The sequence below is a fragment of the Dreissena polymorpha genome, chromosome 4, assembly GCF_020536995.1.
Source record: "Dreissena polymorpha isolate Duluth1 chromosome 4, UMN_Dpol_1.0, whole genome shotgun sequence".
Taxonomy (NCBI): domain Eukaryota; kingdom Metazoa; phylum Mollusca; class Bivalvia; order Myida; family Dreissenidae; genus Dreissena; species Dreissena polymorpha.
Window position 1 is genome coordinate 27418586 of NC_068358.1, and position 16573 is coordinate 27435158.

Consider the following 16573-nt stretch of genomic DNA (forward strand, 5'->3'; position numbering starts at 1 on the left):
GAGGTGTGTCGATGTACTTTCATTGAAACGGTGCCCAGTGTAAACTTATCCAGGTGTTTTAGTGTGCTTCAGTTAATTAATATTTTTTGTTTGATTGGAAATGTAAAACAGTTTTCAAGTTTCAAAATAGAGCAACACGCTTATACAAGTAGAAACATATGTTTGCTTCAAATGTAAGTCTCCTTGTAAGTAAAAATCAGTTTTAAAGGGTACATTTTTGATTGTTGGATGACTTCTACATCTACATGATTGCATCAAACTGACATGTCTTGACATTTCTTTGACGGTGCGCAAGGCAAAAGTATAAAGTAAGGCTACAATAGTAAAGGTAGAAAAAAGTTAAGTAAAAAGTAAGAGAGTGTAGTAGAGGCCCCAATTACTTTTCACACCAATCAGGTCAAGACCAATTTAGTTTCTGTGAGGCCAAAAAAAAAAATAGTCTTGGTTCAGGGAACCCGACCGAACCTATTTTTTGCCCCCGACCCGAACGATTTTTTTGGTCAATGGAAAAAAATCTGATGGCGAAAATGCTAAAATCTCGTAAAATTTCATTGAAAACAGCCACCATTTAAACCTGGATTGGTTTTCTATATTTTTCTCTTTGTTTCAATGAAAGTGTTCGCAATTTGAACAGTGAACAAAAACCGGTCTGCACCTGTATACGAGACATCGCTTGACCTTATTGTTATTGAAGTGCGCATGCTAGCTGGCCAATCAACATTGAGCTCGCTTACACATGAAATGACGTTGTTGAATGAAATGTAAAAATGGGTGGAGCTATGGAGTAATATTCGATCATTCATACGCAGACACTGTGCACTTTGAATACACAGTTAATATTGTCGTCTGCAAACAAAATAGCGGCCGGTCGCAAATGTCGTATTATTAAAGATTAAAAATGAAAAGAAGCGTGACAATAATTTAATTATTTCCAAGCTGTCTATTGATCTGAATTTTAAAAGTGATAATTAAATAATTAGTTCTATGTCGATGATGTTACAACTTTCTGCCAATTTCCGATCGAAATGAAAAGATGATAATTAATTAATTTGTTTGTTTTACTCGCACACTATGCTAACTGACAGCAGCGTATTTTAATCAAATGAAAATGTGAAAAACACGCGCTGTTTAATTGTAATTAAAGTTTCGAATTTTTAACACATAGGAAGAGTCATTCATCTAGTCTACTATAAAAATGGAAGTAACCACTTTGTCTCTACAGTCGCTAACATGGCGTCTTTAACCTTAAAGCGTCGTTGGACGATAAAGAGTCATAACAAAAAAAAAAATAATTAAAACACAAAACACTAGAGCATTCCAAGAGTCATGGAAACTTGACAACAATTGGCTTCGCTTTGATAATGAATCAAAATCAATGTACTGTGACGCCCTTAGCCTGTACAAACCAATAGCAACATTCAAATTTATGTACACTGCTCACTTCCTGTGCGATTCGCTCAAACCCATTGCCATTTTATCAAAAAATGTACCAGAAGAAAGACTTGTGCTATTCTGAGGTTACCCTCCTTTTGACAGCCAATATTTAGACTCTTTAGCACCTGTCGTTGACTAGGTCAGGTCTCATGATGAAAAAAATTCTGAAGGTCACACCCCAAACACCAGAGACTGATAAAGATGGCTTGTTCACTTTTGAATATGAAGGTCACACTATCACAGACAGACAAACAAAAAATGGTTGGCTCAAAGAAATTTTGGGCCAGCGCTAGCCCTGAAGAAGTGCATAAAGAGCTAGGAATATTGAATAATATACAACGACTAAATACCACATGTGCAATGTTAATCATTTGGTCAGTGTTTAAACAATCATGGGTGCATTAACTGACCCTTTTTCACCCTGAAATCAGTCGACTGGTAAAAAAAAAAAAAAAAAAAAAAACTACCTACCCTCCTACATTTTTCTGGCCATGTTCCCTAAACCAAGACTTTTTTTTTTGGCCTGATGGTACCAGGGCACAAGGCCCCGCCAACATAGCTCAAGTCTGTCATCTGATAGTCCATAACAACGGACTCCCAGAGCCTTTGATAATTTTTGCTATGGCGGCTCTGGCAGTCCATATGCACCCCTTCATAAACATGGGTGCAGTTCAGCGCAGAGAATCCGTGCGCTTCACTAAACAGATGTCGTTCGAGACAAAGTGAGGAAAATAATGAGTAAACTTCATAAATATGTTAAATTTACCTGAATGGCAACCTACGGATGTTATCCTTTGCATGTACTCTATAAAAACATGACGATGTTTCAACACAATTTCCTCCTTGACATGTTTTATGTTTAAATTTGAAAAAGTGTATTCTGTATCGAAAAACAAATTGTTAACACATAACCCAACGTGCAAAATATTTGTTTACTGCGACCTAACCAATATTGGGTCAATTTTCCAATTTTACAGCGCACGAAAGCAAAACTAAGTCAATAAAAAGCAATTATTTATTGTTTTAATGGTACCATTCGTATGAGTTTGTGGTTTAGACAGGTAAACGTTGCTAAGATCTTGCAGTTTCAGTGTTCCTTAACCATTGCATTGTTGATTAAATTTTGCACCTATGGGCAAGAGCCGGCTAATAGCAACTCTCAGCTGACCATTGGGTTATAAAGCTGAGAGTTGAATTATTGCAACTACCATGACGGTATCAGGGCACAAGGCCCCGCCAACATAGCTCAAGTCCGTCATCTGAATGCTTAATTCGTAACTGGGAGGGTGTCCCCTTAGAAGATTAGGCTGAATAGCCCACTCTTGAAGGATGCCAGAGAGGGGGCCTCAGCAACAGATGCTGGTAGATTGTTCCAAAGTGGTATACTGCGTGGGAAAAAGCTGTACTTGAGGGTATCAGATGTAGGAGCGACTGGTAAGAAGCCTGATCTAGGCATGTCTAGGCATCTTTTTCGTGGTGTCAGGTATTTGTTTGCATCAATGTCAACCAGCTTGTTCACTATGCGGTAGAGCATTGTCAGTTGATGTTTTGTGCGGCGTGATTCGAGTGTTCCTAAGTTGAGCTCTTCCAGCATACTATCAACACTGCTGGTATTATGGAATCTGTTGGTAATAAAGCGCGCTGCAGGACGTTGTACCATCTTGACCTGATACTTGTGAGTTTCATAACGTAGATTTCATACTGTGCAGCAGTATTCTACGTTGGATCGTTCTAACGCAATGTTAGCATTTGTCTTGGTTTGTTGAGAGGTGTTTCGGAGATTTCGCCGCAGGAAACCAAGCATTTTATTTGCTTTCTTGGTAACTCCGTCATAGTGATGCCTCCAAGACAATTCTGAGTCAAGATCCACACCTAGGTATTTAGTTTTCGATGGATAGTTTGATGCCTTTTAGTATGTATTCAGACTGTATAAGGTTGGATGTAGCCCTTGTTACTTGAAGAACACTGCACTTTTGTGGGTGAAAGTCCATACCCCAGGTGGCTTCCCATCTGGCTAGTGCATCCAGGTCCGCTTGGAGAAGCTGACGATCAAGGTCAGTTTTGATCTGGCGGTAGAGAATGCAGTCATTGGCGAAGAGGCGAACTCTTGACAGCAGCCCCTCGGGTAGGTCATTGATGAAGATTAGGAACAATAGTGGTCCTAACACCGAACCCTGAGGGACTCCACTGACTACTGGGACCTCTTCTTAATGTTGCCTGTTGACCACAACTCTCTGCGTTCTGTCGTGTAAGAAGGACGATATCCAATCTAAGGTGTTTCCTCTGATTCCATAATGGTTGACTTTCTTGAGTAGACGCTGGTGTGGCACGTGGTCAAACGCCTTGCTAAAGTCATTATGATCAGGTCTGTTTGAATCCGCTTGTCAAGTGACTCAGCAAGCTCGTGGGTGAGGGTTAGAAGTTGCGTCTCGCAACTTCTCCGGCCCGGAAGCCATGCTGGCAGTCATGTAGGATTGCATGCTTGTTTAGGTGCTTGAGTGTCTGGCTGACGATAACGTGCTCAAGCAACTAACAACACAAGCTGGTTAGGGACACCGGACGGTAATTGGCAGGATCTTGCCTAGCTCCTTTCTTGTAGATGGCAGTGACGTTGGCTTGTCTCCAGTCCTGTGGTACCCTTCCTTGGCTGATGTAGCGAATTTTTGATGGACTTACTCAGCAAAACAAGTTTAATTGACCCTTTGCAAATACTAACTTACAAAGTCATGTTTGCATTGGTAATATTGCTGAACTCCAGAATGTGTGGACTTCTGTTTAAAGTTTCTTAAACTCTTCAGATTCATATAACATTGGCATAGATGCTATTATAAGATGTCAATTAATGTATTAGCTATAGACGAGTTAATTGTTATTGTTTACATTCTGGATTTTCCGCGCATGCGCACTTACTGGTTGGCAAAAAACACTGGTTACAGTAATGTAAAACATGTATAAACGACTTTTGTTTAGACAATAAAACGATAAAATAATCCGAAATAAACATCAAATCTCTTAAATAATAGTGCAAATAAATCAAATTTAGTACCAATAAATTTTGATTTATAAATATATTTTCGTCTTTATAAAAATACGAATTAGTTATTTGTAGTAACTTAATATTAGCATCAGAGTAAATGTGATCGGAAGACTAAATACTGAAAATCCCACAAACAAAACAAATAAATAAGCCGTATTCTTTCTTATAGTAAAATTTTTATTAATAATATATTTAAAAAATAATGAAACATATATTTATTTGATCACAATTATAAGTGGTGCGGATATTGTTATTGTTCATCAGCGATCGAATGTGTAAGAGGTTTATTTAATCAATTATATAACAAAGCCCTAAAAAGCGGAATACATAACAATTGTTAAATTTTGATGTCCCCCACTATAGTAGTGGGGGACATATTGTTTTTGCCATGTCTGTTGGTCTGTTGGTTGGTTGGTCTGTTGGTTGGTTGGTTGGTTGGTTGGTTTGCGCCAACTTTAACATTTGCAATAACTTTTGCAATATTGAAGATAGGAACTTGATATTTGGCATACATATGTATCTCATGGAGCTGCACATTTTGAGTGGTGAAAGGTCAAGGTCATCCTTCAAGGTCATAGGTCAAATATATTGGTCAAAATCGCTCATTTAATGTACATTTTTGCAGTATTTCAATATTCAAGATAGCAACTTGATATTTGGCATGCATGTGTATCTCATGGAGCTGCACAATTTGAGTGGTGAAAGATCAATTTCAAGGTCATCCTTCAAGGTCAGATGTCAAATATATGTGGCCAAATCGCTCATTTTATGAGTACTTTTGCAATATTGAAGATAGCAACTTGATATTTGGCATGCATGTGTATCTCATGGAGCTGCACATTTTGAGTGGTGAAAGGTCAAGGTCAAGGTCATCCTTCAAGGTCAGAGGTCAAATATATGTGGCCCAAATCGCTAATTTTATGAATACTTTTGCAATATTGAAGATAGCAACTTGATATTCGGCATGCATGTGTATCTCATGGAGCTGCACATTTTGAGTGGTGAAAGGTCAAGGTCATCCTTCAAGGTCAAATATATGGGTCAAAATTGCTCATGTAATATCACTTCTGCAATATTGAAGCTAGCAATTTTATATTTGAAATGCGTGTGTATCTCATGGAGCTGCACATTTTGAGTGGTAAAGGGTCAAGGTCAAGGTCATCCTACAAGGTCAAACGTCATATAGGGGGACATTGTGTTTCACAAACACATCTTGTATCATTTTTAACCAGGTTTTCCGAAGGAAAAAACTGGTTATTAGATTGGCGAATGCGGGCGGGCTGGCTGGCTGGCTGGCTGGCTGGCTGGCTGGCTGGCTGGCTGGCGGGCTGGCGGGCGGGCGGAACAAGCTTGTCCGGGCCATAACTTTGTCGTTTATTGTGAGATTTTAAAATCATTTGGCACATTTGTTAACCATCATTAGACGGTGTGTCGCGCGAAAAAATTACGTCAATATCTCCAAGGTCAAGGTCACACTTTGAGTTCAAAGGTAAAAAATAGCCATAAATGAGCTTTTCTGGGCTATAACTATGTCATTCATTATGAGATTTTAAAATCATTTGGCACATTTGTTCACCATCATGGGACGGTGTGTCGCACCAAAGAATCACGTCAATATCTCCAATGTCAAGGTCGCCACGACTAAAAATAGATTTATTTTAAAATAAACTTACAAAGGGGGTTAATTTTGTTTGTTAATTTCAAAAGTTCAGTTTGAGTTGTCTCCCTTTATCAGATTTTTTTTCACAATGAAAACCTGGTTTTGTGACAATTTTGTCCCTTGTCTTTTCCATTGAATGAATTTTCGTTTCATTTCCATTGAATGACAATATTTATAATTTCAAGAATACAAATGGAAAAGAACCTGCATATTGTGCTCATTGAACTATCTTTGCATGTATATTGAATTTGTATGCCCCCGGATCGAAAGATCGAGGGTATATTGTTTTTGGCCTGTCTGTCATTGTATGTGTGTGTGTGTCCCAAAACTTTAACCAAAACTTTAACCTTGGTCATAACTTTTGCAATATTGAAGATAGCAACTTGATATTTGGCATGCATGTGTATCTCATAGAGCTGCACATTTTGAGTGGTGAAAGGTCAAGGTCAAGGTCATCCTTCAAGGTCAAAGGTCATAAAAACAAATTCAAAAACTTTAACCAAAACTTTAACCTTCTTCATAACTTTTGCACATAGCAACTTGATATTCGGCATGCATGTGTATCTCATGGAGCTGCAAATTTTGAGTGGTGAAAGGTCAAGGTCATCCTTCAAAGGTCAAAAAAATAATTCAAAGCGGTGCATTAGGGGGCATTGTGTTTCTGACAAACACATCTCTTGTTTTTCTAAGTGATAAGGAGTGATACATGTAACAATCAAGCATTTTATGATAAATAACACTATATATTTAATTTATTTTACGCAAGTATTTTTGATTGCTTGTTTTCATGATGGTGTTCCGTGCACTGCTGTAATTAAAATTAACATACAATGTTTACACGTAATTGCCAATTTTATATTTGCCGGTAATCGTTATATACATTAATTGTGTAGCAGTAAAATTGCACTATTTTTTTTATTTATAGTTATTAAACACTGTTTATTATGATTAAACTAGCTAATATATATATACACTTAATCCTGCTAATACATTTCGGACTAATATCTTCATTTTTTTTAAATATGTTAACATATTTTATTAAAGCAACTGTTACATATTTGGCTTAAATGACTGCTCAATATGCCAAGAGATGACATGGAAGTATCATAAATTGTGTTTAATGACCATAAAATCATCTGCCACATGTGGTTTATGCAGGCACCCCAGGTATAGCTCCCTGGGTTTATGACACCATGTTTTCTTTGTAACTGTCTGGACAGTATCCGATCATAACGAGATAATCGGTTTGTGATAAAAAAAGATGCAATTAAACACCGGGTTAACATGATGAAACAAACAGCGTCAAAATTGGTGTGAACAATTAAATAAAAGCAATTTCATTTACCGAGAGAATTTATTTAATGTGAAACATGGTAAGTTTTTACAGACATATTAAGGTTTAAATCACAAATATATGTTGCTTACATAAAATCGATCTATTTGCTGTTTGTTTTTTATCCTTAATTGTGTTCTTTCATTAAATTAAATTTATTATCCCCCGCCATAGGCAGAGGGATATTGTTTTGGCTTTGTCCGTCTTTCCGTCCGTCCGTCTGTCAGTCCGTCAGTCCGGCACTTTTATGTCCTGAGCCATATCTTGGAAGTGCTTTGGCGGATTTCAGTAAAACTTGGTATGAGTATATATATGGATAAGCCGATTATGCACGCCAAATGGCATTGTACACCATCTGTTAATAATGGAGTTATGGCCCTTTGTATTATCAAAATATGTTTTTTTTAGTGTCAAATATAACACTTTTGTGTCCAGAAGCATATTGGCGGGGGATATCAATTCTACAAATTTGCTTGTTCTTGAAGAATTTACATTTCTGAGATTTTTTTAATCTTAAATGGTGTGCTAGCCAGAGATATATTTGTGGTAACCACATACCGAGCTCATAGATTGTGTTCTACTCCCAAGTTAGTTTTTAGTAAATTTAACAAAAATAACAACAATAAAATCATTCCTAAAATGTATTTTCATGCATGCTTATGTTTTATTGAGATATATTTTATAAAATTATATTTGATATAGTGCATGATTATCAATAAAATCGATGATTATGTTCACTGTCTATATATGCGCTCACATGAATTTCATTTCTTTTTGTCGACCATTGGGCGGAGTCTAAACTTTGCAGGTGCGCATGACGTCACACGTTTACCTATATGAAGGAACTTAAAAATGTGTGTTTTTGCAAAGTTATAGAACTATAAGAATCTGTGCTGACCCATTTCCTGCGAAGATTTTCATTTCAAAACTGTTAAAGTACATGTATTTAACTAGGCCCATGAGTTCACATATGTTATAAATTTCCACAGCTTCATCTCTGATCACAATTTAGCTGGTAACCAGTACTAATACTGTAGCTTTCTACTTTGGTGCATATACACATGGGCCGTGCTCTGTGAAAAGGGGGTTTACTGCATTTGCATAAGTGCCATCCCAGATTAGCCTGTGCATACCCACAGACTAATCAGGCACAACACTGTCCGCTTTTATGGTATTTTCTTTAAAAAAAGTTTCTTGGGAGCAAAAATCCAGTTTAAGCGGACTGCATAGGCTAATCTGGAACGACACTTGATTTGCACATGCATTATACCCCCATTTAACAGAGCATGGCCCATATGTAAGATTGTCTGAGAAATCTCATGTGTCCTCTGTAGTCAAGCAGTGTTGAAAGGACAAGTCAGTGTAATCATGATAGTGGTCAAATTTTTTGTTTCAAATCTTATTTTTAATGGAAGAGGACTGGACTTCAAATCAGATGAGCTTGAGAACGATTCCTGACCTGGCAAAAGAACTTGCATGGGTACTTATCATAAAAATGATACTTTAATGGTATTGTTGCATTCTTTTTCCTTAGTTAAAATCCACTTTAGACACAAAATTTAGGCACATGCCTTAAGATTGGTTTTTAAGGCTCAATTGTTTTTCCCACTACCTTAGATTCAAAAAGTGCAGTAATCACTTCCTGGCATACCGGTAAGTAGTTTCACTTACCGGTAGAACTGGAATAAATGCCATAATGCATGAAATCACTAATATCTAAGGACATTTCTGCATAAATACAATGTCATCAAAGGTGCAGCTTATTCAAAACTAATTCTACAAGAATTTTGCCTGTTTCTCTGCAGACGTGTGCAAAAACTCACAGCAATATGACAGCCCTTGAACGATCTGTAGACTACGCAGAGGTGAGAGTTCCTGTTTGTATAATGACTGTTAATGTGCTGAATGAAATCCAAGTTTAAATGTCAGAGATTTTACACACTTATTTATAACCATTACATTTCTAATTCAAGTGTTAAAAAATCTAAACTACAATAATCATGTCCTTTAAGGCAACATGTATGTTAAGTTTTTTTAATTAATTTTATACAAAACATAAACATGATGTGTGCTATAAATTACATTCAGAAAAAAATGTCCACTGGAAGACTTGTTGACCTTCCAATTGTCTGATAGTTATCAAAGCATTTACTGAGGTTTCATTTTTCGTCAATTAACTCAAGTTTATCCCTGAATTTATTGCTATTGTTTTCAGTATTTGGTGGAGATGGGCCGCCAGAACCCCGCAGCTTTGATCACCAGCACTGCATCACAAACATCCAAAGAGTAGGTGTCCTGTATATGGCTAGTGTAGAAACACTCATGTAAACATAGTGCAAGGCGGATGCTTTTCTGGCTCTGGTTTCTTAAATGAACCTGGTTTAAGGAGAAATGGGGTTAATGCAGGTTGCAAAGTCTAATCAGGAATAACACTTTTAGCTTTAATGAAATTTTTGTAAAAAGGGAAATCAAGTTCAGGCGAAAAGTGTGGTCCCTGATTAGCCTGTGTGGACTTGTGATTGTTTAACAATTGAATTTCGGCAGTTGTGATTGCAATACCAAAAAATATGAAGCTTAAGCTTATCTTGTTAAAACAGACTGAAGAATATTTGTGTCTTGTTCTGTGAAAGCTGGTCATAATACATGCAGTCCGTACAGGCTAATCAGGGACGACACTTTCCACCTAAACTTGATTTTTGGTAAAGAGGGACTTCCTTGAAACTAAAAATACCATTAAAGCGGAAAGTGTCGTCCTTGAAACTAAAAATACCATTAAAGCGGAAAGTGTCGTCCCTGATTAGCCTGTGTGGACCGCACAGGCTAATCTGGGACAACACTTTACGCACATGAATTAAGCCCAGTTTTCTCAGAACAAGACACATTTAAGAAATTGGGGCCAGTGTTTCATTTACCTTTTGGAAAGGAAAATATCAAGATTGTTTACTTTTAAATAATAATAAATTGACAATTTCATGGTTAAATTCATCTCATTGCAATCAACTGTCTCTTGTCAAAATGCACATATGTAGGCAAAAATAATGTTTCTTATACATATTGTATTATTGTGTTTTTTTCCAGCAAATCCATCCATCAAAAATTGTTGGATCTGTACATCGAAGAATCTAGCAAACAGCCTGAAGGCCAGGTAAACAGTTCTACTGTTCACCCTTAAATTCAATGTTAAAAAGATAAGCATACTGTTAACTGATAATTGGATAACATAGCAGATTACATGCTTTTTCATTTGTACAGAGAAATAAATGACCAATGAAAGCATTTATTAATATCTGAGGTGTGTCAATATTTTATTTAGAGGACTCATTACACTTCATATTGTGAGGCGATTTTGTAAAAGTAACTATGTCATGCTTTCTTGTCATATTATGTTTAAGTAAAAAACTAAATTGTAAACCAATCCTACTCAAATTTGTATAGTTATAAGTTAAGCAGACATGTTGTCTCATGTGGGTGTATTGGTCTAGTGATAGGATGCTGGTCTAAGAATCGTTAAATCCCTGGTTAGAATCTCGCTCAGGCCACCGCTTTATCCTCTCCACCTAGGACCCAGGAGTATAAATGGATACAGGAGAGGGTAATAAGCCCATGTATAGTGGCTGCATACTGCGGGGGGAGGGGGGGGGGGGCAATTGGGAAAGTCAGCTTAAGGTGTACCATCATCAACACCAGACTAAACCAAACCTTTAGGCCACAACAAATTGATTAAATGTTTGATGGATTCGCCGCACCTAAAAATCTTAAAACTAAATAAAAATATTTTTATTTTGCGCCCACAGCAAAAAATTTGCTGTGCACCTATTTATTAAATGATTTAGTTTCATTTAGCCTACGTATTGTACGATATAGAGTGTTTTAACGCTTTGCGTTATTAGATTGGTTTATGGTTAAAACAAATGGCAGCGTTCGTCTGTCTTGTCATGTCGGCAAAATACACAAATTGAAATGTTAATTTTCCTCCGGGGTAATACGTCATTGCATCACTGATGATTTGTGTTATTTTATAATTTCAACCACATCTACATCTGGATGTGAAATGTCCCTGGTATGCCTTCGATTGGTAAAATTCTGCCATAAACTTGTTGGTATTGATTAAGTTAAAATATTAAAAACTAACATGCAAAGGAGTGTCGCCGTTGAACTGGACAAAAACATGTCGAGTATAATGTAAATTGTACGAGCCACCTATCTACTAGTTCAATCTGTCGATGGCTAAGTGCTTTGTGTACACTATGCCCCTAAAACATGAATTTGCATAAGTAAGAAAGTGAAGAAACTTCTGGACTGGACCTAAACAACTTTACTGGCATTTGATTGACTTTTTTTTATTAAAATACAAAACTTTAACTTCCCATTTCTTATTTTTCTTTCATTAGGAAGTTATGTTGTTTTTTTTACTTTATAAAACCTTAACTTCTCATTTCTAATTTTAACAGTGCTAAAATAACAAAAGTCATGCATCGAGTATTGTATATTACCATAACCTATGATATTTAGAACTAATACAAATTCGAGATATTTCGTATCAGTGTTTTGCCCCAAATTACAGACTCTTATAGGCTGTGTCCAAATTGAAAATTGTAAAAAAAGCCGTTTCCCCAAAAAGTAACTTTTTTTCTTTTAAAAGCCTCACCAAAATTTCCAAAAAATAAGTCTTTTTTTTTATAAACTCAATTGGTTTATTGAGTTTATCATACAGCAGTTTCATGCCCTAGCACTTTATAATATACATTTTAGAAAGAAGTTAAACATGCATTTATTAACAATTGGTATACTGTTATCTATAATCATAATAATAATTATTCAAATTTCAATATTCCCAATTTCATGGTTTATCACACGTTATCCCCAATCAAAAAGGCACAGGCTGTAAAATAAGACGCGAAGAAAAATCACTGCTTATGCTTGATATTTATTGTAGTATTTATTGTGTCATGTTATTAAACCATCATTGACAGAAAACTGAACTTCTTATATAACTTTGATAATAAAAACTACATGTACCATGTTAAATATAAGTAATCACTACCTGGTGTGAGTAAGCAGAACAGCTATTAGAGACTTTTTATTTATTTTTACAAACATTTGATAAGGGCTTAAACTCAATTATTACTTCTAAATGATCTTGTACTGGTATTTTGCAGATATCATGCATTTATTTGGCAAAATATATCAATTTACATAGACAATATATGTATTTTTTATTGTTCGCTTTTCGCTCGCCTGTGATTTAACAAAAAATAGAATTATAACAATTTATATTTATTTCGCTCGCTCCATTTTTGGGAAGCAAAAATCTGTATAACAAATCATCAATTTGTTGTGGCCTTACCTTGAATTACATAATTTGGCGTTTTCAAACTATTCAATGAAACAAATTATTATTAATTATATTTAATTAAGAAGAAAAGTTTTTACTTTAAGTAAGCAATGCAAAAGATATATTTTACCTCCTGTTAAACCCAATACCACTTAGATACATATTTTGACACAATTGTAGTCCCTTCAAAAGTTAAATTTAATTACAGACCTTTCTTACTAGATTCAAGTTTAAAAGGCTTCATTTCCAACCCTTAGATACTGATGAGCAGCAAACAACATAAAACCTGAACAGACTGCTAGTTACTCGCAGGCTGTTCTGGTTTTATGCTCTTTGTATTTAACCATTTTTACTTTGCTTCTTAGTGGGAAAGGGTTAAATCACCTTAGCATGAAACACTGTATGGTGTGCTGATGTAATCTGTCCTGCATCAGTAATCCATTGTCCATCATTTTATGTTCACATTTTAGGCGTGCTTTGGGGAAACAGGATTAATTGCATGTGAGTAAAGTGTCGTCCCAGATAAGCATGTACAAACCTCAGAGCCTATTCAGGGAAACCACTTTCTTCTTAACCTAGATTGTTACAAAAAAGAGGCTTCCTTTAAACTGCACATGCTAATCTCTGACAAAACTTTATGCACATGGATTAAGCCTCATTTTTTCATAGCAAGCCTTTTATTCAAACAATCTGTCTGAAACATTCTGTTCAATTTAACTTTTCAATTATGTATGTTGGGTGATCCTTTAAAGAACTTCTTCAATTCTTAGGCATGTCTTTAATCAATATCTTTCATTGCAAACAAAATATATTCAGTACTTATAAATTTTTACTATCTTTTTTTTTTATAGATATCTTCTTTTATTGTGCCCATTGCTGAATTTCAAAATAACTTACTTAGAAACAATCCTGGGGTGACCCATTACCTTAGGCTTGATCAAACTGCAAATCACACTGACAGTTGTCTTGATTCAGGCCTTGCAGTGTAACACCCACCTCCTGAAGAAGCTGGTACGCAGGGAAAAGCTCTCCTGTCTCATCCTGAACCTCTATGCAGGCAACGAGGGGTACTCCCTGATGCTGCGCAGTAAAACTGGAGTGGAAATGGAAACATGCAAACTGCCATATGATGTAATGTAGACAGCATTCAAATCAGCCTCTCTGTTGAAAAACTGGGCTTAATGCACTTTTGGCCTTAAGTGAATTTTCACTAAGAAGAAATTTCCTTTACACACAAAATACCATAAAAGTGAAAAGTGTCGTTCCTGATGAGCCTGTGCGGACTGCACTGATCTAAGATGACACCTTGTGAATATGCATTTTACTCAGTTTGCCAAGAACACTACTCAAATGATAAAAGAGTGTATATTTTGCCAGTGTTTATTTTGTATTATCCGTTACCATTAAGAGCACAGCTTGGTGTCAAAGAAACCAAAATTAAAGGTGTACATGTAATAGTGTGTGGCACTACTATCTATGTTTCTCTACTTTAAAGTGTATTAGTGATACACATTTACTTGTACATAAAACAGCGTACATACTATGTTTCTCTTTAGACAGAGGAGAAAAAAATGGTCAAGGTTTGATATAAATGAAGAGTCTGCTGGCTTTTGAACCGTCACATTGTAGATGTGTATTTGATTTGGTCATTAAAGGTAACATCCAACCCTTAAATTGTAATTTGTAGGTTTGCATTTCCTTTGCTTTATAAAGGTAACAGCTCTAACCTTCACGTTGAATGTTTGTATTTCACTTGCTTCTGAAAGGTAACAGCCAACCTTCATGTTAAAGGTTTGCATTTCCTTTACTTTTTAAAGGTAACAGCCAAGCTTCACATTGAAGGTTTGCATTTTCTTTGCTTCTTAAAGGTTACAGCCAACCTTCATGTTGAAGGTGTGCATTTCCTTTGCTTTTTAAATGGTACAGCCAACCTTCATGTTAAAGGTTTGCATTTCCTTTGCTTCTTAAAGGTAACAGCTAACCTTCATGTTGAAGGTTTGTATTTCACTTGCTTCTGAAAGGTAACAGCCAACCTTCATGTTGAAGGTTTGCATTTCCTTTGCTTCTTAAAGGTTACAGCCAACCTTCCTGTTGAAGGTTTGCATTTCCTTTGCTTTTTAAAGGTAACAGCCAACCTTCATGTCAAATGTTTGCATTTTCTTTGCTTCTTAAAGGTTACAGCCAACCTTCAAGATACATAGTGATTGCCCTGTTGAGCCATGTTACAATCACTGCCCATACAGAGAGCATTATGTGAATAGTATTCAGAATAAGACATTTAAAGTGTTCTCTGGTTGTTTCTCTGCAGGTAACAGAGCTTCTGGAGTACATTGATGATTCTGAGGTGAGATTTATTGAGATTTATGTCATTGAATTGGTTGGGATTTTTGTATACCAGTCATATTATAAACAAGGGACATAATTATTTAGAGGTAATGTCTCCACATTTAGGCTGAAATTTTGTGTTTCAATTTCTGAACCGTAGAAGACACTTGCATGTCTTGATGCATTAGGACAAGTGGCTATAGTGTTCTAATTACCAACATAAAACAATGTCAACTGTGCGTTTTTGTGTGTGTTTTTTTGAAAACTTGTAATACTATTGATCTTGTTAAGATTTGCTGTGTGTATGTTTTGTTTTCATGAAAGAGTTTTGTTTTGACCTACAGTTAACTATTTTCATGTGGTCTGCTTTGTGGCACTTTCTTAAAGTTGACAGGCTTTGAAAAGACATTAAAATTATTATGCCTTAATTCTTCAAATATAAGATACATTATCATGTATTCAGTTTTATGTCTGGTATTAAACTGTAGAATACACAATCATGTATAAAGTTTTATTCCTGCAGTAAACTGTAGAATACACAATTATCATGTATTCATTAATATGGTTGGCATTAAGTGTTGAATACAAAATATAAAGTAACATACCTGATATTGAATTGCTAATCTTAAGATTTACTCATCTTGTTGTTGGTTTTCTTTTCAGCTGCCGCCATTTCTTGTGGATGTATTAGAAAAAGCACAGGTATCAACATGCAACTTTCTTATCTACTTTTCAAACATTATTGTTACAAAAAGTTTTAGGGAAAAAATAAGAAAAGATACCTGGTATTTACTAAGTGGTGTGGGTATTTTTTCGTCAGGTGAACGTTTTCTACAGCGGCTGTGTGATTGTTGAGATCAGGGACTTTCGACGTTCCACAAACGGCACGTTTGACATGCAGTATGTGCTTCTGAAACCCAATCCTCAGGTTAGCTCTCTTTTTATTGTTGTCTCCATTTCCGCCAGTCTTAACAAGCATGTTGTTGTCATTTGAAAATTGAGATTCAACATTTAAACCTATTCAAGAGAAGAGCCTAAATATATTTAATAATTTTGTGTACACAAATTAAGTATTCTAATAGTATGCTTTATTCACCTGACACCAGAAATGTTGGGAAGTGAGGTGTTAAGAGTAATGTGTATCAGTATATTAGGAAATTGTCAGTTTACTTGTTGTTTAAGTCACTCTATGCTTTTGGACCCTTAAATTGTTTTTTATGCTCCCCCAAAATTTATTTTGGGGGGAGCATATAGTCGCTGCTTCGTCTTTCCGTCCGTCCGTGCACAATTTTTGTCCGGGCTATTTCTCAGCAACTAATGACCGGAATTCAATGAAGCTTTATGGAAAGCTTCACTACCAAGAGGAGATGTGCATATTATCAGCGGGTTCTGGTCAGATGATTTTTCATAGAGTTATGGCCTTTTGAAATTTTCCATTAACTGTACATA

The 16573-nt window shown here is 35.9% G+C and overlaps 1 protein-coding gene across 19 annotated transcripts in view; it reads left to right on the top strand.

Annotated features, from left to right (window-relative positions):
• The window catches only part of LOC127876412 (transcription factor SPT20 homolog), a 51797-nt gene that overhangs the window by 1707 nt on the left and 33517 nt on the right, over positions 1-16573 (top strand). For 6 of the 19 annotated variants that reach the window (XM_052421661.1, XM_052421654.1, XM_052421663.1 and 3 more), the window contains exons 2-8: positions 9270-9329; positions 9680-9750; positions 10543-10609; positions 13775-13930; positions 15108-15143; positions 15788-15826; positions 15945-16052. In XM_052421661.1, coding sequence (XP_052277621.1) covers positions 9294-9329; positions 9680-9750; positions 10543-10609; positions 13775-13930; positions 15108-15143; positions 15788-15826; positions 15945-16052 — 513 coding nt within the window. In that variant the 5' untranslated portion in view covers positions 9270-9293. Of the gene's footprint in view, positions 1-13; positions 309-2346; positions 2496-8879; positions 8945-9269; positions 9330-9679; positions 9751-10542; positions 10610-13774; positions 13931-15107; positions 15144-15787; positions 15827-15944; positions 16053-16573 lie in introns of those variants that run through there. The other 13 variants (XM_052421645.1, XM_052421656.1, XM_052421652.1 and 10 more) reach the window with 9 other exon arrangements.